Here is a 22,601-nt window from a genome sequence, read left to right as displayed (position 1 = left end):
TCAGCAAATCTGTAAATCTTGAGGGTCACCATATAAGTCAAACATCAGTACTCAAACCAAGGACCAAAGCACCTTGCTCAGGGACACAGAGTATAGTCGGTTATCCGTTATCACCAAGGCAACCAGGCTTTTCTCCGTATCCCAACCACTGATTTCCTCCAACTACTTCTGCGCACGCGCGAACCTTCCCCGGGCTTTTCGCAGAACGCGTTTCTCGTCGAATTTGGCCTTTGGGATGCTCCGTAGTCAGAGGCGTGGCAGAACAGAAGACGCAAAAGGAATTTGGAATGCGATTGGTTCATAGGTCATGTTTCCGGAACTCGGTGGGCGTCGCGCGAAGGCTGAAGGGAGCGTGGTGGTCAACCTGTGCTGCGGGAGGCACCAGGAACTCGAGGAGCTGGCATGCCTCGGTATGCGCAGCTGGTCATGGGCCCCGCAGGCAGCGGGAAGGTGAGGATTTGGCGGGAGAAGGAGAAAAAAAGTTTGAGTTTGTGGGAGGCAAGGAGGTTCTGGGGGAGGGACTGGCGGGTGTGTGTACTGGGGACCCTGAGACCCTTGGCCGCTCGCTTCTGCTACTTGGGCTTCGGTGTCCTTTTTGTTGTTGTTTTGAAAGGAGATTAATGATAATTACTAATATTTATTGCGTACTTAAGCCATAGATACTACGGTAAAAATAATTTCCACAACAACCTTGTGAGAGAAGTCTTATCATTCCCACTTTACATATAAGGAATATGAGACAGAGAAAGGTTAAGTTTTTGCCCAAGATAACACAGCTAGTAAGTGACAGCTGGAATTTGAATCCAGTATTGTATAACTCCAGAACGTGTCCCTGTCTTGCTCCCAGGAGGTGAAATGGTGTCTGGTTAATCACTGTTACTCAGAGCTTGAGACATGGATTTCTGATATTTGAGGCTATTTTAGGAGGTACAGGGACGTGACATTAATGAATACTGAATCTAATATTGAGAAAGTTGCTCCCTTTTCAGTTCTCCTTCAGTTTGCATTGATGTGAAATTTTCAGTTTGGTGCTAGTGCACCTTCAACACTTATTTAATACTCAAGTCTTTTTGGAAAGCTGATCTTAGACTAAGAGCTTTTGACAAGCAATGTATTTAGCTAGAACTGAAAGAATTTTGAAGTTGTGTTTTATTTTGTGGTTAACTTCATGTTATGATAAATATGACTGGTTTTCTGGTTAGAGATACAATTTTTTCTTGTGAACTGCTATTAAGGGACTCCTATTAGGGACATTCAAATATGGTAGAAACTTTGTGATGATATTGATCAAATAACAGGAGAGTGGGAAACACTGGAGTCTGTGGAAGTGTTGTGTGGCCTCAGTTTTTATATTGACACATTGCTCTGATGCTTGACCTATCCTGGGTGCAGGAGATACGCATGTGACTATGATATGGCCCTTGTTTACCCAGAACCTATAGTCTGTCTGGGAATACTTATAGATGACTTGTCAATTAAAATACAGTGCGATATATGGACAGGGCCTCCTAGACAGAACAGTATGTGTAAAGTCACTGAGGAGAAAGCTAAAAGCATGATAAAGATTGTTTCTATATTCCAGATCAATATTCCAATCAATTCTGACTGATTGTGTTAGATAAGTGTCTTACTATAAACTTTTGATGCCTGCTATCAGAAATACTCATTGGGCATGCTCTTTGTGCCAAGCACTGTTCTGGGCCCTGGGGATTGTGTAGTGACTAAAACACACACAAAATCCTCTGCCCTTTAGTTTATTCAAACATATTAAGTCAGTCAATTAGAAATAATCAAGAAGTGCTTGCTTTGGCAGCACATATACTAAAATTGGAATGATACAGAGATTAGTGTGGCCACTGCACCAGGATGACACACAAATTCGTGAAGCTTTCCCTGTTTTTAAAAAACTAAAAATAGAGATACTGTTCGATCCAGCAATCCCACTCCTGGGCTTATATCTGGAGAAAACTTTAATTTGAAAAGATACATGCACCCCAGTGTTCATAGCAGCACTATTTACAATAGCCAAGACATAGAAGCGACCTAAATGTCCATCGACAGATGATTGGATAAAGAAGATGTGGTTTATTTATACAATAGAATACTACTCAGCCATAAAAAATAATAAGAATGCCATTTGCAGCAACATGGATAGACGCAGAGATTATCAAACTAAGTGAAGTAAGTCTGACAGAGAAAGGCAGATATCACATGATCTCACTTATATGTGGAATCTAAAAAAAAGATACAAAGGAACTTACAAAAGAGAAACAAACTCACAGACATAGAAAACAAACTTACAGTTATTAAAGGGGAAGGAGAGGAAGGATAAATTAGGAGGTTGGGATTAGAAGATATGAACTGCTGTCTACAAAATAGATAAACAGTAGGGCCCTACTGTATAGCACAGGGAACTATATTCAATACCTTGTAATAACATAATGAAAAAGAATATGTGTGTGTGTGTGTGTGTGTGTGTATAACTGAATCACTGTGCTATACACCAGAAACTAAGACAACATTGTAAATCAACTATACTTCAATTAAAAAAAAAAGAATCATCAAACATTTATTTTGTGTACCAGATACTGTTTTAGTTCCTGGGCTTATAAAACTAAATGAGACATATCTCTGCCTTTAAATAGAGAATGGGAGAGACAGACAAGTAGCTTAGAGATTTTAACATAGTATGGTAATGATTACATGAGGGATAAAGAATTCTTTAACCAAAAGCTGTACACTGATAGCCCACCTCCAGGCTATTTATTAACCTTGATGTTCTCTCATCTTGGAATGCTCTTCCCCTGGCTTGGCAAGCACATTGCCATTCCTCAGCTCAAATATTCTGCCTCTCTTCTCAGAGACAGTACCCCCGACCACCCTACCTAAAGCTTTGGACTGTACCAATCCTAGTGGAGACCCTATGTGTTAGGTGCTGCACTGTATGATCAGAAATATACCCTTTAAATTCTACTTGTTGCACATTAAGAGAAGTAAGGAACCTTAGAGATCATGGAGGCCATCCCAGTTAAAGACAAGAAAATGGAGGGACAGAATGGAAAAGTAACTTTCCCAGGGTTACCTATGAGTTTGAGCCAGGTCTGGATCCACAGCTCAGTCAGGTGTCCCGACTCCCAGCCCAAGGCCTTTACTCTGTTTTCAATCAGCTTCTTCTTGGTCAATGAAGGAATAGTTTTGGCCTTAGTGGACACTGCCCAAGGGGTGTGGAGAGTCCTGGAGGTATAGGGGATAAGCAACTACACTGCCTGTTGCTCTCACCCTCTCTGTGACATTACAGAGCACCTACTGTGCCACCATGGTCCAGCACTGTGAAGCCCTCAATCGGTCTGTCCAAGTTGTGAACCTAGATCCTGCAGCAGAACACTTCAGCTACTCCGTGATGGCTGGTGAGTCCTGAGCAGAGCCCTCCCCATTCTTCAGGAAAAATAGGGGCGTGGGGAGGCAGTAAGTGCTGGCTGCTCAGCACAGAAGCTGAAAATTGTTACAGTCTGGTCCTCTGGTTTCATGGTAACAGCATGAGGCTGAATGTCATTTGGTGGCATCAATTCATGTTGATATATGTGACAGTATCCTTTCTTAGTCTCTGATAGAAGAATTAAAAGTGAGTGGACTCACCACCACCCCCAATTCTGTTTCTTTCATCTTTAGTCCTGCTGTGGGAAATCTGGTTTGCTGCTGATCACACTGTAAGTGAGCGGTCTAAGTTTTGTTTTTTAACGTCTTTCAATTTATTCATTCAAATGTCTGTTGAACACCTACTATATGCCAGACACCAAGGTTATAGAAGAGGACAAGACAGATACTATCCCTGCCTTTGTGGACCTTTTTGCAGGGGAGATAAGCAAAATGGTAAACGTATTACAGATTGTGATGAGGACTGCAAATAGCCTGGTGAGGAGGAGGTTGCTTTAGGTAGTGTAGTCCAGAACCATGTCTCTGCGAAGGGGATATTTGGGCCTAGACCTGAAGATGGCAGTGTGCTCTCCAAGCTGGTGAAAGGCTTTCCAAGATGAAGGAACATCAAGGTCAATAAATTGCCTAGAGATGGGAAAAGCTGGAGCTGGGTCATAACGAGTGAAGGGAAGAGATGGGTAGAGCTCATTGGACATGGTAAGAATGGGTTTTATCCTGTTTTCTTAATCTGTTTGGGCTGCTAGAATAAAACATCACAGACTGGGTGGCTTAAAAACAACAGAAATAGACTTATCATAGTTCTAGAGGCTGGAAGTCCAATATCAGGGTGCCAGCACGGTCGGGTTCTGATGAAGGCCCTCTTCCCAGTTGCCCTCACATGATTGAAGGGGGTCAGGGGTCTCTCTGGGACCTCTTTTGTAAGAGCGTTAATCCTATTCACCTCCTCAAAGCCCCACCTTATATCATCACCTTTAGCATTAGGTTTTCAACATACGGATTTTATCGAACACAAATATTCAATTCATAGTGTCTGTCAACAGTGGAATGCCATTAAAGGGTTTTACGCAGGGGAGAGGATTGGCATGTGATTTCTGTTTTTAAAATAACTCTACTCTCGGATGAAAAGTGGACTCTAGAGGGTCGAGAGTAGAAGCAGGGACCAAGAGTGCCGCTATGACAGTTGTCTGAGTGGCCTGGACTAGGGTGGTCATGGTGGAGATGTAAAGGAGCAGACAGATTTGGTATATATTTTGCCAGTATAATTAGCAGCAGTTTGTGGGTGTAGGAAAGGGAGAGATCAAGAGTGACACTTGGGTTTCTAACTTGAATTGGTGAGTGCATGGCATTGTTTACTGAGGAGGAAGACAAGTCAGTTTAGGTTTGAGGCAGTTCTCTGCACTTAAGTTTGAGATGTCCAATAGGTATCTAACAGGTGATGTCAAGGAGATAGTCAGATATAATAGTCTGGGATGCAAGACGAAGTCTGGCCTGGAGATAGAAATTTGAGGGTCAGCAGTGTATAGATAGAATATTAAGCCACAGGACTGAGTGGGATCATGTGGGGAGGGAGTATGGTTAGAGAAAAGGACCCAAGACCAAGCCTTGAAGTTGTCTCATCTTCAGAGATTTGGTAGAGGCAGTGCAGTCAGTAAGGTAGGAGGAATGTCAGGAAAACATAGTGTCAGAGTCCAGCAGGAGAGACTGTTTCAAGAAAGAACTGATGGTTGGTTATATCAGATACAGCTGGGAAGTTGTATAAGATGAGGACAGAGGAGTGGCTGTTAGATTTGGGGACACAGAGGTGTGGGTGACTTTGACTAGTGATTTCAGTGGAGTGGCAGGGATGGAAGTCAGGTGGGAGCAGTTTGAAGCATGAACTGGAGGTGATGCCGTGTAGAGATGACTGAGCAGAGGTGACCTGCTGAGGAAGTTTTGCTGTGAAAGAAGCAGAAAAGTGGAATGATAACAGGAGGAGTATGTGAGGGTCAAGGAAGTTTTCATTTTAAGGTTGGAGATGTCAACTGGAACAATTGTATGCTGGAGAATGGTCCAGTAGGAAGAGAGAAATTGAAGATGCCAGATAGTAGGAATGACTGCAAGAGTGAGGAAGGGGAGGGTCTCCCGAACAATTGGAGGGTTTTGCCTTTGCCAAGAGTTGGGGGATTCTTCCATTGTAGCAGGAGGGAAGCCAGGGTGGAAGGCATCATGTAATGTTGGTGGTGGGAACGTGGGAAATTCTCTTTGTTGGCATCTGATTTCTATGAATGTCCTGTGTGGTCATCAGTTGAGAGTGGCCGGAAATGGGTGGGAATGGGGAAGGTGGGTTGGAAAAAAAGGAAGAGGCATGAAACAGTCACCTTCCTTGAGAAGAAGCATTGCATTGCTCTGAGGTGGTTTGGTTGGGCCCAACAGAAAGCACTCAAACTAGCTTGCATAAAGGGAGGGAATCAGGAGACTTCTCACAAAACCTAAGAGCAAGACTTTGTGAGAGACTAGAACCCAAAATGCAGAAACTAACGTGAACCGAGGCTGGCTTTCTGCCTCTTTTTCTCTCTTACAGAGCAGCTTTCTCTGCTTCAGGATACGCATGGCACTCGGCAAGGTCCCCCACCCCAAGTTCACATCACTTCTGGTCCTAGTGTCTTACTGATTAGTGTCCTTGAGTCATCCTTTTAGAAGACCAATTGTATTGGTCCAACTCAGAGCAGACGTTTATCCCAGAGAAAGTGTGTAGGAAGACGTTATCTGTATAAATGTAGCAGAGTAAAGCACAGTTCTCTGTGAACCGAGATTGTAGGTTTGAGCACAAAAATACTGATTTCCAAAAATTTCTAATAGAAGAGAACCATGCATATTCCAGAATTGTTTAAGCCCCAGGTATAGATGATTTAGCTATGTGATCTCATGTAGTCCTCATCCTTCGACCCCAGGATATGTGATTTGTCCCCCTTCTTATAAATAAAGAAAGTGAGACACAGGGAAGTTAAATAGCTTCCCTAGGGTCATCATGTTAAAAAATGGAGATTGGTTTTCTTGGTTTGGTTTTGTTTGACTTGTTTTGAAATAGGTGGTATATATTCACATTGTTCAATTGCAAAAGGTACAGAAGAATCAGTCTACAGGAAAACGTCTTCCAGCGCTGTGTCCTGGCCGTCGGCTACCCTTCCTGGAGGCAGTCAGTGCTGCTAGTTTCTGGGGTGTCTTTCCATAATCTATGCATATAAAATAAAATATGTATATTTGTATATATAGTGAATTTTAATTTTTTAACACAAATTACGGCATTCCTACACAGAGTTCAGCACCTTGCACTTTTCACTTAACAGTGTACTTGGGAGATTATATCAGTGCTTAAAGAGCTTCTCCTATTTATGGCTGCATAGGATTCCATTGTCTGTACAAATATTTATTTAATTTATTCCCATGAACATCGCTACAGTGAATAACCACATGTAGAAATAATTTCATACATGTGAGTTTTTATATAAGTTAGTTACCACTAGTGAGGATAACTGTTTTCAAATGGACACTCTTATTCTGGGCCCCGTCTGTCCTTTCCAGATATCCGGGAGCTGATCGAGGTGGATGATGTGATGGAAGACAATTCTCTGCAGTTCGGTCCCAATGGAGGATTGGTGTTCTGCATGGAGTACTTTGCCAATAATTTTGACTGGCTGGAGAACTGTCTTGGGCATGTGGAGGACGACTACATCCTTTTTGACTGTCCAGGTAAGTCAGCAATTTGAATGTGTCATTTTCGTTGAAGTCACGTTCGTTCTGCCCTAAGTGGGAGAAAGTGGAGTGAGTGTTCATAGCTTAAACTCGGCCTCAGTCAGGCACAGCTCGCTTATTCATTGACTATTTCATTCATTGAGCTTACTGAAGGCTTATTTTGTATATTGGAACTACCTGGAGAGCAAGGTAGCCGTGGTCTCTGCCCTCATGGAGCTCATAGGCAAGTGGAAATGCCTGACAGTATAACCACATAAGCCAAATGATTATTTAATACTCACCCGTGACAGGCGCCGTGCAGGGTTAGCACAGACCATCACGTAGCAGGGAGGTTGCGGAGGCTTCTGATCGAGTGAGCCGGGCCGTAGGGTGAGCTGAGGGAGACTGCTCCAGGCAGAGGGCACGGCTCGCTGAAGGCCTTTAGACAGGGAAGGAAAGAGGTGGGTTTGAGGCACCAAAAAGGCCCATGTGACTGGAACACAGTAAACAAAGGGAAATGTGAGGAGAGGCTGATAGGGGACAGATAATCACACATGACTTCTCAAGCCAAATTGTGAATTTTAGACTTGAGCCTAACCTACCTTTGATTGTCTGTGGCTCTCACTTCGCCCATTCTGCCCTTACTTTTAATGGAACACACACACCCCCACAGAAAAGTGCAGACATCATAAGTGTACAGGTTGATGAACGCTCCCCCCCAAAATCACTTGCTTTTGGACAGAAAAAGCAGAAGTGTGAAGAACGTCATTTTCTACATAAAACTGAATTGTTTCCTTAGGATTTTTTTGGTATTGTGATTGCTTCAAGAGCCTGTAAGACTCCTTAAAAATTCAATATATTAACCACCAGAGGTTGACTTGCTTTTTTTTCCCTTAGTTGTTTTATGGGAATTTTTTTCCCTGTAATTTGGTAATTTAACATATTTCCTGATTGTAATAGTCTCGTAATGTTCTTCATGTAGGTCAGATTGAGTTGTACACTCACCTGCCCGTGATGAAACAGCTGGTCCAACAGCTAGAACAGTGGGAGTTTCGAGTCTGTGGAGTTTTTCTTGTTGATTCTCAATTCATGGTGGAGTCATTCAAGGTTTGAGGATAAATCTGTTGTTGATTTCTCAGTCATGGGTACAAGCAGAGGACAATCTCCTTTAATTTTGTGATTCTGGACATTTCACAAACTATACTCCAGACTTACTTAATATCCCTTATTATTGAATTATAATAATGTGTTTTTAACTCAAATGGTAAATTATGATACTATATAGATTTGGGGGAAGTACTTGCAAGGAAAAATTAGGCAGATGCATATCTGCATATAAGTCTTTTTCTGAGAACCTTTTGTCTAGTTTATGGACTATCTAAAATAAACTTTATTTCTTATCAACAGCCCTAAGGAATATTTGATGATGAAGGAGATTGAAGATATGTCTAAATTGAGATTTGTGATCACTGTAGATTAAATCTGCATTTTCCCTCTTTGTCCTCACCCTTGGAGACCAAGGGTCAGCCGTCTAATTAGTGGTGTCTTTCTTTAGAATTAGCACTTCTTTTACTTAGGCCAGTTTTTCTCAGAGAGGAGCAGGAGCCTCTCTTTTATGGGGAGACCGGGGAACTTTGTTGGTACCAGTTGATTCATCTTCCCTTTTCTGTTTCCTCCTTTAGTTTATTTCTGGCATCTTGGCAGCCCTGAGTGCTATGGTCTCTCTAGAAATTCCTCAAGTCAACATCATGACAAAAATGGATCTGCTGAGTAAGAAAGCTAAAAAGGAAATTGAAAAGTGAGTTCACTTCTTCTGTTAACCATCACATTTCAGTTGCAGAGATGAACCTTCTAAGCTTTACTTAGGTGTGAGGTTCTGTCAGTCAATAAATCTAGTTTCTTGATATGTTCTTCCTTTTATTCATCAGTCTTCTTTCTCACTTGTAAAGGTTTCTAGATCCAGACATGTATTCTCTATTAGATGATTCTACAAGTGACTTGAGAAGCAAAAAATTCAAAAAATTGACTAACGCTATATGTGGACTGGTAAGCTTTATTAATTGTTGGGTTTTGTGTTTTTGTTTTTCCTTTTTAAAGACTTCTATTTAAAAAATTTTTTTATTGAAGTATAGTTGCTGTACAATGTTGCATAAGTTACAGGTGTACAGTATAGTGATTCACAATTTTTAAAGATTATACTCCATTTACAGTTATTATAAAATTTTGGCTATATTCCCTGTGTTGCACAATATATCCTTATAGCTTATTTTAATACCTAATAGTACCTCTTACTTGTCCCTCCCCCTTCCTTCTGCCCACTAGTTTATTCTCTATACCTGTGAGTCTGCTTTTTTTAAATTATATTCACTAATTTGTTGTATTTTTTAGACTCCACATATAAGTGATATTGTATGGTATTTGTCTTTCTCTGACTTTTGTCACTTAGGATAATGCCCTCCGAGTTGTTGGGTTTTATTTTTAATGACCTGGTCAGGTGTTTATTGACATCCAGTCAGTGGCCACCATTATGGAAAGCACAGTCTAACCCTATTTCCTTGCAAAAGGAGGAGGGTAGGGAGTCCGTGGGCTGGCTGGTCAGCAGTTTAATTTAGAAACAATTTTTTGGCAGTATCCAATAAATTAACTGACATGTCTATTATTCCAAGCCATTTTGGAAGTTCAAAACTGTCTTTGTCCTTTTGAAATTTCCAGTGGTTATCAAATTCAGGTAAATGCCTATGAAACAATGTCTAGTTAAATAATAAGTTAACGAGTGTTCTAGTTGGTCAGAGGTCGGAAAAATCAACATTGATTTGCTGTTGTTTTGTATATGTCTGTCCCTCCTCCCCACACGCGCGCGCACACACACACACACACACACACACACACACACACATACACACACATATACAGATGGTTTTAATCAGAGTATAAATGGTGATGAAACTCAAATATACTTTGAAAATTAAGTATTTTGTACAACTTCAGAATGGCCCTTTCTGAAAACCCCAACTTGTAGATCGATGACTACAGCATGGTTCGATTTTTGCCTTACGATCAGTCAGATGAAGAAAGCATGAACATTGTATTACAGCACATTGATTTTGCCATTCAGTATGGAGAAGACTTGGAATTTAAAGAACCAAAGGTAATTTCTGGTTTGGGGTGTTTATTGCCTTTTGGTAAAAATGTTTGTCGGCATTCACTGGTCTCCTGCGAAATCCCAGGAGCTCTAATTTTTGTCTTCATGGTGGCAGAAACCTGGGCTGTTCTGGGTGATCTTTGAGATTGACCCTTGTGCTGAACAAGTGATACCAGTTTTACTTTGCCCTTTGTTAGGACAATATATATTATTAAGTTTCTCTGTACTTAGGACTTGGAAAGATACGCAAAGGGGAGGTGAAATTCAACTGGAATTGGGCCGACCTCCCGTGTCAGTGGGGCCTTAGCACAGTGAGTTAGCTGAAAAGCAGCGTGAGTGTAAACTCAAATAAGAGTTAACCTCTAATGAGATATAAGCCCTTTGATTCACCACATATCTGGAAACATTCTAGCAGTCATGCCTTTTGTCACTATTAATGATTACCTATGAGCAACACCTGGAGCTGGACCTGGGCCTTAGCTCCTTACAGAGCGTTACCTGAAAAACATGTAAACACATACTAGGTCCAACTGAGGAGAAACGAATGTATTTTATATCTTGTGTTTCCTTTGTGTCAGGAACATGAAGATGAGTCTTCTATGTTTGATGAATATTTTCAAGAACACCAGAATGAATGAAGAGTTTATTAAAAAGTAACTATATATATGAGGAGCTTGTGTCTGAACAGCAGAACCTTCTTCTCTTCAAAAGATACAATACTAGGAAGCTTCTGATTTTAATGAAAAAAATAATACCTGGCTCTTTATCAGCAATCAGCAGCATGCCTGAGTCAAGTTCTTAGTTATCCTGAGATGCTGCTGTTTAAAGTGTCATCTTTTAGTATTATTTTAACAGCATCAATTTAGATTTTAAAAGTCAAAATTGAAATGAATGTACATAGATTTGTATAGAACATAAACTAGCACCTGTGGTACAGTTGAGACCAGTCTACTTTTAGTTTTACTGTTTGATTTTTGTTATTTTTGAAAATTTTTTGGAGGAACAAGAACTGTTGTAACAAAGTATAAATGTATGTGTCCAAAGAAAAATCTGGAAGGATGTAGGTAAGACCGTTGCTTATCTGTATCTTCTGGTTTTCCTACATTGAAAATATATTATTTGCATAATTAGAAAATGAAAAGCAACTATGTTTTAAAATATATATGTATATAAATAAAAGAAACCGAAAAATAGCATTAACCTTTTGTTACACTCTTGTTTTCCAGTTAGAATTTGAAGTAACTCAGCCAGGGCAAATTTTTGAATGAGTAAATTTCCCCAAGGGTCAAAATGTAGGCAGTGACTTTTTAAGAAAACATGGTTTGTAGTCTCTGAGCACTTAAAAATGTATACTTTCTTTGAATTACAAATGCACACAAAAAGGGAGAAGATACCATTTTTTTCTTTTTAATTTCTTGCCTCATTGAATTGTTTATTTTTAGTATTTCTGAGTTCATTTGGGATGGGCCCTGGGGAATGGCTAGTCAATCAGCAGATACTTCTCTAGCACCGCTGACAGCCCAGGCCCTGCTGAAGGAAAGCAGAATCTCATTTATTGAGCTCTGCCCAGCTTTGTGCTGAGAAGAAGCATTTTACATAATCCTTTTCATTTAATCCTCACAACAGGCCCAGGCTCCACTGGTGCTGGATCTTCTGCTGATGCGAATTAAATCCTTAGAGAAAACCTGCAACTCAAGTTAAATCTTTAATCATTCTTGAGCCTAGATAGCAGAAGTACACCTGCAGTGTCAAACTTGATCCATTTTAATTAAAGATGCAAAGTGTGAGGGGCCATAGTTCTCAGTGGTAACTTGTGCCTGCAGGCCCAGGCTGGGGAAAAGAGTTGGATATTTGCACCTTGGTCCGTTAGGATGAGCGATTCTCCCAGCTGTACTCGTGATGAACGGGCAACATGGGGATGCGCTGGGCTGCTTCGGGACTTTCTCTGTGGCCCTCAAGTAAGGAAAGGGCAAAAACACCCTGAGCTCCCAGTGTTGCTCAATTTTAGAAATGTTACTGTCACATGGGAGAGGAAGAAAGAAAAGACAACTTTTTATTCGCCGTCCTCATTACTCCATGAGTTATACCTCCCTAGTTTAGCCTCTGAAGAGTCTGGTATGTGCCTGTGGGAAAGAAGTACAGGGCCAGACTCCATTTCCTTCCCCTCTGGACACTGGAGTTTAAAAGATGGATGTGACCGTTCCAGTCCTGAAGGCTTTCACTTTCTTGTAGGAGAGCCTGACATGAATCCTCAGGCAGATTTACTAATGGGTGTCAGGCATGGGGATAAAATGGAAACACTTAGGGCAAGCCAGTCCTTACTCTCATTGAGCTGACATTCTGGGCTCTGGGACTAACCATAAACAAGGAAACCTCTGATAAGGAACGTGAAGAAGAGAAAACAGTAACGAAATGGAGAGTGACTACCAGGCTGCTTTGGCCTCGTTGTCAAAGAAGTTTCCTCTCCTCCCCCTGTGCCTTTTAAGGTGCAGTTTGGCCAGAGATCGAAATGAGAAATCTGACGTGGGAACATGGGACAAAGTAAATCAGTCTGAGGGACTGGCAGGAGAAATGGCCAGAGGCAGCAATGACCTTGGCTTTTAATGTAGGTGCTTTCGAATAATAGGCTAAAAATTCCTGAGCCTTTGGTATGTTCTAGGCATGTAAGTTCTAAACACTTACATGCATTTTATTTCCTCCTCACAACACTGAGGTAAGTACTGTTATCTTCATTTCCAGGTGAGGAAACAGGCAGAGAGGTTAACTTGCCCAAAGATAAGCAGTTAATAAATACTAGAGCTACGATTCAAACCCAGGGTCCATTTCCTCACCACTACAGGAAGACTTGCAGAACAAAGTAATACACAAATCCCTTCTCACTGATCTTTTCTCCTTTAAAATCAGTGGATTGAGTTCATTCTTTCACTCAACGAATATTTATTGATGCTTACTATGTACCATCACTGTTATAGGCACAGGGGTAAAGCAGTGAACAAAACAGACAAAATCATTTGCTTTTTTGATGTTCATGTGGTTGGAAAGGGGGAGACAAACGCCAAAATAAACAAGTCATAAGAATTTAGGGAAAAAGAGAGAAGGGGGGGTGGACTGGAACTCATTTTAAAATAGAGTGACCCAAGGAATGTTCCACTGAAAAAGTGATCTTTGAAGAAAAACAAAGGAGGTGACTGGTCACCGGGATTTTGTAAACCCAGCATCCGTCTCCTTTCGCCCACACCTCACTCATGAGCGACACTCAGAGCCCCTGCCTAGGGCTCGAGCGCCCCCTGGCGCCCCTTTGCATCCGCGCAGCCGCAGCAGTCAGCCCCGGACAGCGAGGCCGGAAGTGAGGCGTTCAGCCCTCGCCCGCCCCTTCCGGCTTACTTCCGCCTACCCCTCCCAGGCTGCCAGACCGGAAACGCCGAGCTCTAACCCTATTCTCCTCTTCTGGGTTGAAACTCCGGCGCCTCCAAGATGCCGGTAAAGGGGCCGAGTTGGGGGTGTCGCGAAACGGCGGGAATTTGGGACAGTGGCGAGAAATAGTGCGTGCGCTGAGAGAAGCGGGCGGAGGAGGGCAGAGAGGAAGCGGGGGGCCTTAGCAGGGGAGAGGCGAGAGAAAGGAACCGGCCCCCGTAGGATGGGAATCGCTCGAGAGTGTCGGCCTTGGGGAACTTGGGGCGCGGCAGAGTGGGCCAAAGACCCGAGGCGTGCTGAGGAATCTGCCTCGGCCCTTCTGCCCTCTCCTCTTCAATCCCGACTCGTTTTCTCCCTTTTTCTGCATCCCTCAATTCCAGCAGGGTTCCCAAAGCCTCACTAGAGCCGCGAAGCCACGGGCTGCCCTTCTTATTTTTTGTATCTCAAGTCTAGGGTCCGTCTTCTCCTTTTTTTTCCCTGCAGGCCCACTTCCTCCTCCGCCCCTGGGGGCGGGTCCCTTTCGCTGCTTGTCATCTGTCAGACCCCACTTCCTCGACTCCTCCCCCATAGCCCCCGGCAGTGTTGGCTACCCAAGAGCCGCTGGCTTTAGGGCCCTCAGAGCAGACGCAAGGTTCGCGCCTGGTTTCCAAATATTTCTGTTTTCTTGTGCATCAGAGTAGGAGTGAAAATTGATGGTGGTCTGGTTGCTCTTAAATTCTGACAGCTAGTCTGTGGGGTGGATTTATCACTATCATGGTATCCATATTTAAGATGAAGAAAAAGGCCGTTCAATAACATGTGGTTATTGATGCAACAAACATTATTGAGCACCTGCTGCATGCCAAGCACTGTTACAGCAGTAAATAAGGCCAACAAATCCCTACTCTTAAGGAGTTTACATTTTAATGGAGAGACAGACAATAAATATGTAAATGTAAATAAAATGAAGGGGATCATTTCAGATAGTGACAGATACTATGAAGGAGATAGATGGCTAACAAAAGATGCTTTAGATGAAGCATATTAGTGATTAAAAAAGCAAGGCATAGTTATGGATATATATTTTATGGATCCCATGACTACTATTTGGTTCCTAATGTGTGCCAGACAGGCCCTGAGCTACACACTTTATATAAATCATCCTATTTAACCCTCACAGTGACTCTGAAGTAGATATGTTATTGTTTTCTCATTTTGCGGAGGAAGAAACTGAGGCTCAGAAAAGTTAAGTAACTTGCCCAAGGTGGCACAGGAGTGAATCTTGATATACCAAAACTCTAAAGCTTTGTGCTCATCATTCTGGTTGCACATAGAGCACCCTGGACTTCCCCCGTGATCAGTTACTTAGTATCTGTCTTCTCCATTTGCCTGAAAGTTCTTCAGGAACAGAACGGGAGCCCATACTGGTCTTGTGTGCCTTGCACATAGAAGGTGCTTAGTAATCTTTTGGTGAATGAATGAATAAATGAATGGGGCCTATGTTGTCTTACAAAAAGCCAGACATCTTGTGAAAAAGCAGAACTGGGAATCAGCATATAAATTGCTCTCATAAGTGTGATATTTACTCCCTCTTCCTTTAACTCACACCTACCCACTGAAAACAAGTATATATATCTCTTCATTTTACGAATTTGGAGACAGGCTAAGAAAAGAAGTTATGTCTTGGTCAAAAGGCATAAAACCAGGAAGTGGCAGAGCTGAAAAGCCCGTGCTTGGGTTGTGTTTTAAGAATACTTGGGGGCTGAGTACCCCTGATTTATATAGTGTTTGCCTATATCTGTAGTGTAAATATTCCACCAGCTACCAGTGTAACGTCATTGCACGTGAAGAGGTGCGCAGTAGGACCCCAATATGTAATATTTCCACCATAAAGATACAAAAGACAGAAAAAACATTAAGATCATAGACAGTAGTAAAATAATATTTTTAAAATAGAAACTAATTCATTTTGAGTGTTTATTACCTTTGTTTTTAATATAACTTGTTTAATTGTAAATTTACATAATTTAATTTTTAATAATGGCTGTGTTCAACAACCAGCTTGCCTCAGATTTTCTCAAAATTCCTCAAAATTTAATAGTCCGTTCTCATGAGCCGGTTAATCTTGAGTGGGCTATTTTTTTTTCCCTTTGGGGAAGGGTACTTACCTGTCCTACCGATATTTGCTGTCTTTCTGCTTCTATGTTCTTACCTGACTTACCACTACAGGCTTACCACTCTTCCCTCATGGACCCTGACACCAAACTCATTGGAAACATGGCACTGTTGCCTATCAGAAGTCAGTTCAAAGGGCCTGCTCCTAGAGAAAGTAAGTAGAAACCCCTTTCCGTTATTTTTAGATTTTGGTTTGAAACAACTAGTAACTGTCTAACGTTAAATCAGGGAAATTCTGTCTCAGGTTGCTCTTGTATTTTCTGTTTGCTTGGTGGATGTTGTGCGCTAGACTTTTTAAGATTGTGGGCATATGTTGCATTTAATAGGAAACTATTATTGCTGCCAGTTTCTCCAGGATATTTTGTTGAGAGGAAAGAGGAAATGTGCTTAATCGACACTTTTCCACCATCACTATCAGCCCTAACGTTGCTACTTCTGTAGGGTGCCATGTCCCCATCCTGTCTCTGTCATCAACGTGGGAAAAACAAAACATATTTTAACTTCTTCCTTATCTAAATCTGCCTCCTTTGTCCATTATTCAGGCTCTCTTAATTTTTAGCAGTACCTCAATCTTAAGTCTTAAGCGTCCTGTATAACATTACTCATTTCTTCTCTTGCTTTTCCGAATTTTATATCCTTGCTTTCTTCTTGGTACTCGCTTTTTTGGGGGAATTTTTTTTTTACTTTTCAAAAAGTTCCATTCTTTCAGATACTGAGACTCTTCTGGCACATTCTAAGATGTTCTGCCAACAGTGTAATTTATATTATATTAGAAACGGTTTCCTTACACTGAGTTCCATTCATGGTTTCCAAGACCCTGGTTTGGTTTACTAATTTTGTCCTGACTATCTCTATTCCTCTGCCAGACTACTCGACTTGACTTTTGCTTAATTTAATTTTGTTTTCAACACAAGTTGAAAGCTCGGTAAACTTAATAAATTTGTTGAGTCACCACAGTCTTTATTTGATTCCGAGATTAAAAAAAAAAAAAAAAAAAAGAACCAGACACAGTGAAAAAAGACCAAAAAGAGGAAGAAGAATTACAGTACAATGGAAGAGTAAGAATCATTGTTGGCCCAGATCATCTCAGGTCATTACAAAATGCCACATATTATGTCAGAGGATGAAATAGACCAAGGATGGAATAAATCTAATTATTACCTTTGCAGTTCTTGGGCCCTTGAGGGATGGCACCCCAAGAAACCAGAACTTCATGGTATTTATGGATAAAGAATAACCTGTTACTCTTCCCCAGGGGGGGTAGGTTAGAACTGAATCGAAAGTATGGAGAAGTGCAAGCCTATGCTGTGGGCTAAATAACTATTAGCATTAACCAAATTAATTTATTTACATCCACAAATAGGTTTTGAACACCTTTGATATGCTAAACGTTCCTGTGGTCTAGCCTCCTCCCCCTACCCCCACCCCCTCATCGTGACATTTAGAACTAGCTGGTTTTGGTAAGCACTGTTGAACCATCTGAGGAAGTTGCCTTTTCACAGATAAGAACATAGATGGCAGGGAACACAAGGCTAGAGTTAGAATTCTGTTGAAATTCTTCAGCAGGGGAATTAGCAGGAATAGAGACAACTGGGTTCTGGAGTACTAGTCAGAGACGAGAAATATAAATAACTGTTTCTGCATTGCTGAAACCAGCTGCCGGATATCCAGACCCTGGGATTTTGACCTTTTTAAAGTTTAAAAAAAGGAAAACCAGAAAAAAGCCAAAGAAATTGTATAATGTGAGCTGTCTTCATTACAGCCGTGTTTCTGGCTTTTCTCAGTCTAGCAACCTTGAACAACTTGTACAAATATATTTGAAGTCACAGTTTTCATAAAAAGAAAGATGTGTATGTGAGTCCCAGTGTGTCCCTAAATGACAGTTGAGTGTTTTTTTCCTAGACACTATAGTATGTAAATTCAATTAAAACTGTTGAATACTTTTTATTTTTAAAAAGCTTTTATTAAAGTTAGTCAATGTCTCAGACTGTTTTTATAAATGCATTGAGGAATGTCTAGAGTGATGTTTACCAATTTTTTTTTTAATTGAAGTATAGCTGGTTTACAATGTTGTGTTTGCCAAATGTTGATAATAGTTATTTCTGGATAGTGATAGTAGGGTGACAATTAAACTTTTTCACTCTTGATTGATTTATTTCTCTAATGAACATGTATAATTTTTATAAAAAACAATAAAGCTATAAGAATAAATCACATATTTATTTTTCTAGAAATTGTTTCTAAAGACTTTACATTTCAGTGGCCTCATTTTTTTTTATTTAACTCCAAAACTCTTGACCATTGAGCTCAGATCTTTTTTTTCCTTCATAGCTTTTTTAGGTGTTATGTTTTACATTTGGCTAATGTTCTCTGCCTTCCTCCTCTTGTGTCCTGCTTAGCAAAAGATACAGATATTGTGGATGAAGCTATCTATTACTTCAAAGCCAATGTCTTCTTCAAAAACTATGAAATTAAGGTAAAGTGCAGAGCTTTTACTATTTAATTTAGTTTTCTGATGGGGGCAGTATCTACCTGGTAGTCAGGGTTGCTATGAGGAATAAATAAAATGAAGTGAGATTGTGTGCTTGTGAAAATCCAGGCCTAATTCTGTATCAGTATTAACTCCTCACTTCTCCTCCAAACTTTACACCATGGGTTGGCAAACTACAGCCTGAGGGCCAAATCTGGACCACCCCTTCTTTCTCTAATAAAGTTTTATTGGAACAAAGCCATGTGCATTTGTTTTTATATCGTCTATGGCTGGTTTCACGCCACAACAACTGAGTTGAGTGGTTGTGAGAAAGACTGTGGCCCACAAAGTCTAAACTACTTCCTGTCTGGTCCTATACAGAGGAAATTTGCCAACCTGTGGTCAGGACACTTTATATTTATTCAACAGTAATTAAGTGCCTATTGTGTGCAGTCCAAAACTAAAAAATTCTGCATGCTATGTAATTTTTTCTGTACTTCTGTGTCCTGGACCTAAGAGAGAAATAAGGAAACTTCAGTGACCTGAATCTTTCTCTCAATTACCCCTTCTTCCGTTCTGCTCTTAGTTTTTGTGAACTCAAGGGGAAGGTGGAAGAGGGGGTGGCAGAAAAAGAGAAGGGAAAATGGAAAAAAAGAAGTTCTCTGAGCTTCTGCTATGAGCAAGTTACGAGGAATATCAATAAATCTTCTTGATCATGTTCTAAACTATAGAACTTCAACTCCTTGCCAAACTTTGATCTTTTGAAATCAAACAGGGTATGAAATCTATCTGTAGACTCTTGGTCTATAAGCTGTCGTCTAACAGTCGGTGATGTTATAGATGTTTCTGTATCCAGTGCGTGGTCTTAAGTGTTGTGTTTTGTAATTATCATTTTGCCACATTTCATTCTGTCTTGAATATCATATAATCTTAAAAATAGGGAAATGTGTAGTTTGTTTCTTTAAAACTATAAATCTGTGTAAAATTTGACCTGAAGTCCTTGCCACATTTGATTTAACATCCATTTGTCTTTTCCCTATTTTCCTTTGGGTTCGATCAAGAGGGGGGCTTATGGCACTCTTCAGGAACGAGTCACTTGTGAAATAATTGCTTCCTCCTTTAGAGCCATGAAGTTCTCGGCAGAGATCCCAAAGTGAAAGGGTTTTTAAAAATTAGCCAGCCGTATGGTTCCCTTCAGGTATCCCAGGCAGCTTTGTTAACTCTCCTTCCTGCACAGAGTGAGGGGCTGTTGGCATAGCTCCCCTGGGTGAGGGGAGCCAAGGAAAACAGGAGCAGCCAAAACAGCTCAGGGTGGAAGCTGGTGGCTCCCTCCCCAGAAGCAAACAGAAAGGGGGCTTGAGAAAACTGCATTTGGAGAATGGGAATTTTTGATGCCATAGTAACTATGCTTTTGCTGTTTTCAGTTGATAAATCAAAAGACAAAGATTGAATTCATTGATTGCACATAATTGTTACATTTTGATCAGAACCGTTTTGTTTGGTTTTCCCCCATAGAATGAAGCTGATAGGACCTTGATATATATAACTCTCTACATTTCTGAGTGTCTAAAGAAACTCCAAAAGGTAATTCAACTTGGATGATCATCTGTCAGAAAAACAAATTAATTGGTATTTGGATTTGTTGAGACTTTAAGGACAAGCAGGAAATATTTCCTCTGACTTAGAGAATGGACTTAAAAGGAAAATCTGAATGTATATCTCTAAACTTACAGTGTAGTTGACTAATAAGAAGATAAGGGTAGTGATGTTTTAGTGCTTTGCATATATTTTTCCCAAGACAGAAATCTTGACCAAAAAATTCCCTTTTAAGCCCTTGGCTCAAAAGTTCTTAACATGGAGTCCAAGGTTAGAATCCAAAGGTCCATGAACTGGAGTGGAGAAAAGGTTACATCTTTCTTTTCACTAACTTCTAATTGAAATTTAGCATTTATCTTAATTATTTTTTTTATCTTAATTATTAATGTAGGCAGCAGCCCACAGTAGTATTAGCAATAGCTGTGACTTTCTGCGGCATTTCATAGTACATTTAGAGTTGAAGATGTTTTGAAATTTTGTTTACGTTCTTTACTACTTCAAAATTTAGTTGTTAGGCCCACTGCTGGGTCTTGTTGTTTAGTGCATTAATAAAGAAGCAGATGTGTGACTATGTTGTAAATTTGGTTTTTTAATATTGTAATTATTGTATTTCATTATAATTAGTTTGTTTTGTAGTTCTGTTTTATCATATTCATTTAAAACATTAGTCTGAGAAAGGGCCCACAGGCTTCACCAGTTTGCAAAAGGACACCAAAATCATGACCTCAGACAAAGCTACTTAGACTAAAAAACTGGATATTATTTGGATATTATTATACTTTTCCCCTACATTTGTGTGTGTGTGTGTATATATATATATATAATTTTTTTTTTTTAGTGCAATTCTAAAAGCCAAGGTGAGAAAGAAATGTATACACTGGGAATCACTAATTTTCCCATTCCTGGAGAGCCTGGTTTCCCACTTAATGCAATTTATGCCAAACCTGCAAACAAACAGGAAGACGGTAAGAACATCATCTCTGCCTCCCTGTGTGGCACAGGATTGTCTCCACTTGACTTTTTACCCTCCTCTTTTTCTTGCCTTGATTGGTGTATAGGTTGAGAGTGGAATCATTAGCATGTATGTTATCTTAACTAGTCACTCTCACAAAAAAATCTTTGGCAACAAATAAGATGTGTAGAGAATCTTTTGGACCAAAAGGAGTATAACAGTTATAAAACCATTTGTGGGGAGGGTACAGCTCAGTGGTAGAGCACATACATAGCAGGCACCAGGTCCTGGGTTCAACCCCCAGTACCTCCACTGAAAAAAAATTAAATGAATAAACCTAATTACCCCCCCTTACAAAAAAAAACCAAAACCCTAAAAATGAAATAGGTGGACCAAAAATACAAACAAACAAAAAAAAAAGATTCTTTTTTTAAAGAAAATTTTGAACTGCCATTTCTATTTGTTATCCTGTTCAAATGTATAGAAATGTATTGCCATGGTCAAGTCCAGATCAGCAGCCAGCACATTTAGGGGAGGCATTCTCAAATACAATTTTTTATTGTTCTTCCCGCTCCTCATTTTAGAAGTGATGAGGGCCTACTTACAACAGCTGAGGCAAGAGACGGGACTGAGACTTTGTGAGAAAGTATTTGACCCTCAGAATGATAAACCCAGCAAGGTAAGACTCTCTTCTTTACCGATTTAGTTGATAAACTCCCTTTTACCCTGTAGCCACCATTTTAACAACTAAAATCTTCTGTTTCAAAAATACCTTTAGTTTTCGCATTTCAGTGTTGCTTAGCTTTGAGTAAGTGCGTAGTAGCAGTTCACAGAATCACGCTGAATGATGAATTGCATGTGATAAAAAAAATGTTGGTTCTATGTTCTTAGGCTGGGGCATTATAAACCCATCAAAAGGTTTTCTGTGTGGGATAGCTTGAATGTATTACATTTATTTTACTATTGTAATTTTAAGAGACCTGTGAGTCACTCAAAAAAAAAAAAAGAAAGAAAGAAAGATTTTACATGTGCTTTCAGAGAGTTTACATGAAATAAAAGCTGGCAGACCAGTATTAAGTTTTAAGTAAATTCATATTCTGACCTTGTCTTGAACTTGCATTGTGATTTGACCACCACTGTTCATTCTGTTTTGTCCCCTCTTCTTAGTGGTGGACTTGCTTTGTGAAGAGACAGTTCATGAACAAGAGTCTTTCAGGACCTGGACAGTAAAGGGAGCCTTGGGCAGACACAGCTCCACATCTGTGGCAGCATTTCCCAGCAAGGTGTACACAGTTCTTTGCCTTTACTTCTTGAAGTTTTATACAGAGGAGAGAAGAGAGCGAGTCCTTACTTGAAGAGCTCTTTAGCAAGGATTCGGGGTGGGGGTGGGGAAGAATGGGTTGTTGACAAGGGATTTGAAATTTTCTGCACAATTAAGCTGGTGCTTAATAAGTAATAATAAAGAAATTTCTAACATTTCATGTCAGAAAAACTTCATTGCTTATCTTTGACATTCATTTAAAAATTTTTGAAGACAATATTCACCCTTTTTAACGTGCACAGTTTGCATTTGATATGTAAATAGTTTTGATAGAAGTTTTGCAACCGTCGCCACTAATTCCAGAACATTGTGCCACCCCAAAAAGATGTACCTGTGCTCTTTAGCAGTCACTCCCTCCCACTCCTTTCCAGCCCTTTCCTCCCACTGATTTACCTTCTGTCTCTAT

General features: G+C 40.4%; 2 protein-coding genes and 1 non-coding gene across 4 annotated transcripts; all 3 read left to right on the top strand.

Moving 5' to 3' along the window:
* Nucleotides 1-272: 272 nt before the first annotated feature.
* Nucleotides 273-11,488, top strand: GPN3 (GPN-loop GTPase 3). Of its 2 annotated transcripts, none has more exons than XM_014553627.2 (8): nucleotides 273-410; nucleotides 3,299-3,407; nucleotides 6,997-7,164; nucleotides 8,129-8,253; nucleotides 8,829-8,944; nucleotides 9,096-9,192; nucleotides 10,166-10,294; nucleotides 10,867-11,488. In XM_014553627.2, the coding sequence occupies exons 1-8, from the start codon at nucleotides 288-290 to the stop codon at nucleotides 10,924-10,926; spliced, it is 927 nt and encodes a 308-aa protein (XP_014409113.1). In that variant the 5' UTR covers nucleotides 273-287; the 3' UTR covers nucleotides 10,927-11,488. The 2 variants fall into 2 exon arrangements, with proteins under 2 accessions (XP_014409113.1, XP_006178130.1); XM_006178068.3 differs by having other exon boundaries at nucleotides 312-450.
* LOC116661029 lies at nucleotides 1,798-1,901 on the top strand. The gene has a single exon (XR_004316796.1). It is a non-coding gene; the product is annotated as a U6 spliceosomal RNA (small nuclear RNA).
* Nucleotides 11,489-13,628: 2,140 nt separating the features above from the next.
* On the top strand, nucleotides 13,629-22,366 carry ARPC3 (actin related protein 2/3 complex subunit 3). Its single transcript, XM_006178067.3, has 7 exons — nucleotides 13,629-13,768; nucleotides 15,911-16,010; nucleotides 18,256-18,332; nucleotides 19,842-19,910; nucleotides 20,761-20,887; nucleotides 21,459-21,553; nucleotides 22,042-22,366. Exons 1-7 carry the CDS (start codon nucleotides 13,763-13,765, stop codon nucleotides 22,102-22,104), a joined length of 537 nt encoding a protein of 178 aa, XP_006178129.1. The 5' UTR covers nucleotides 13,629-13,762; the 3' UTR covers nucleotides 22,105-22,366.
* The last annotated feature ends 235 nt before the right edge of the window (nucleotides 22,367-22,601 follow it).

The sequence above is a fragment of the Camelus ferus genome, chromosome 32 (assembly GCF_009834535.1).
Source record: "Camelus ferus isolate YT-003-E chromosome 32, BCGSAC_Cfer_1.0, whole genome shotgun sequence".
Taxonomy (NCBI): Eukaryota; Metazoa; Chordata; class Mammalia; order Artiodactyla; family Camelidae; genus Camelus; species Camelus ferus.
The sequence above is the reverse complement of the archived record's forward strand: the minus strand, read 5'-3'. Positions and strand labels throughout refer to the sequence as shown.

Coding starts and splice junctions, on each gene's coding strand:
- ARPC3 (XM_006178067.3), top strand. Junction 20,888..21,458: donor TGCAAACAAACAGGAAGACG/GTAAGAACATCA, acceptor TCCTCATTTTAG/AAGTGATGAGGGCCTACTTA. Junction 21,554..22,041: donor AGAATGATAAACCCAGCAAG/GTAAGACTCTCT, acceptor CCCTCTTCTTAG/TGGTGGACTTGCTTTGTGAA.
- GPN3 (XM_014553627.2), top strand. CDS start 288: ATGCGATTGGTTCATAGGTCATGTTTCCGGAACTCGGTGGGCGTCGCG. Junction 9,193..10,165: donor CTAACGCTATATGTGGACTG/GTAAGCTTTATT, acceptor CCCAACTTGTAG/ATCGATGACTACAGCATGGT. Junction 10,295..10,866: donor TGGAATTTAAAGAACCAAAG/GTAATTTCTGGT, acceptor CCTTTGTGTCAG/GAACATGAAGATGAGTCTTC.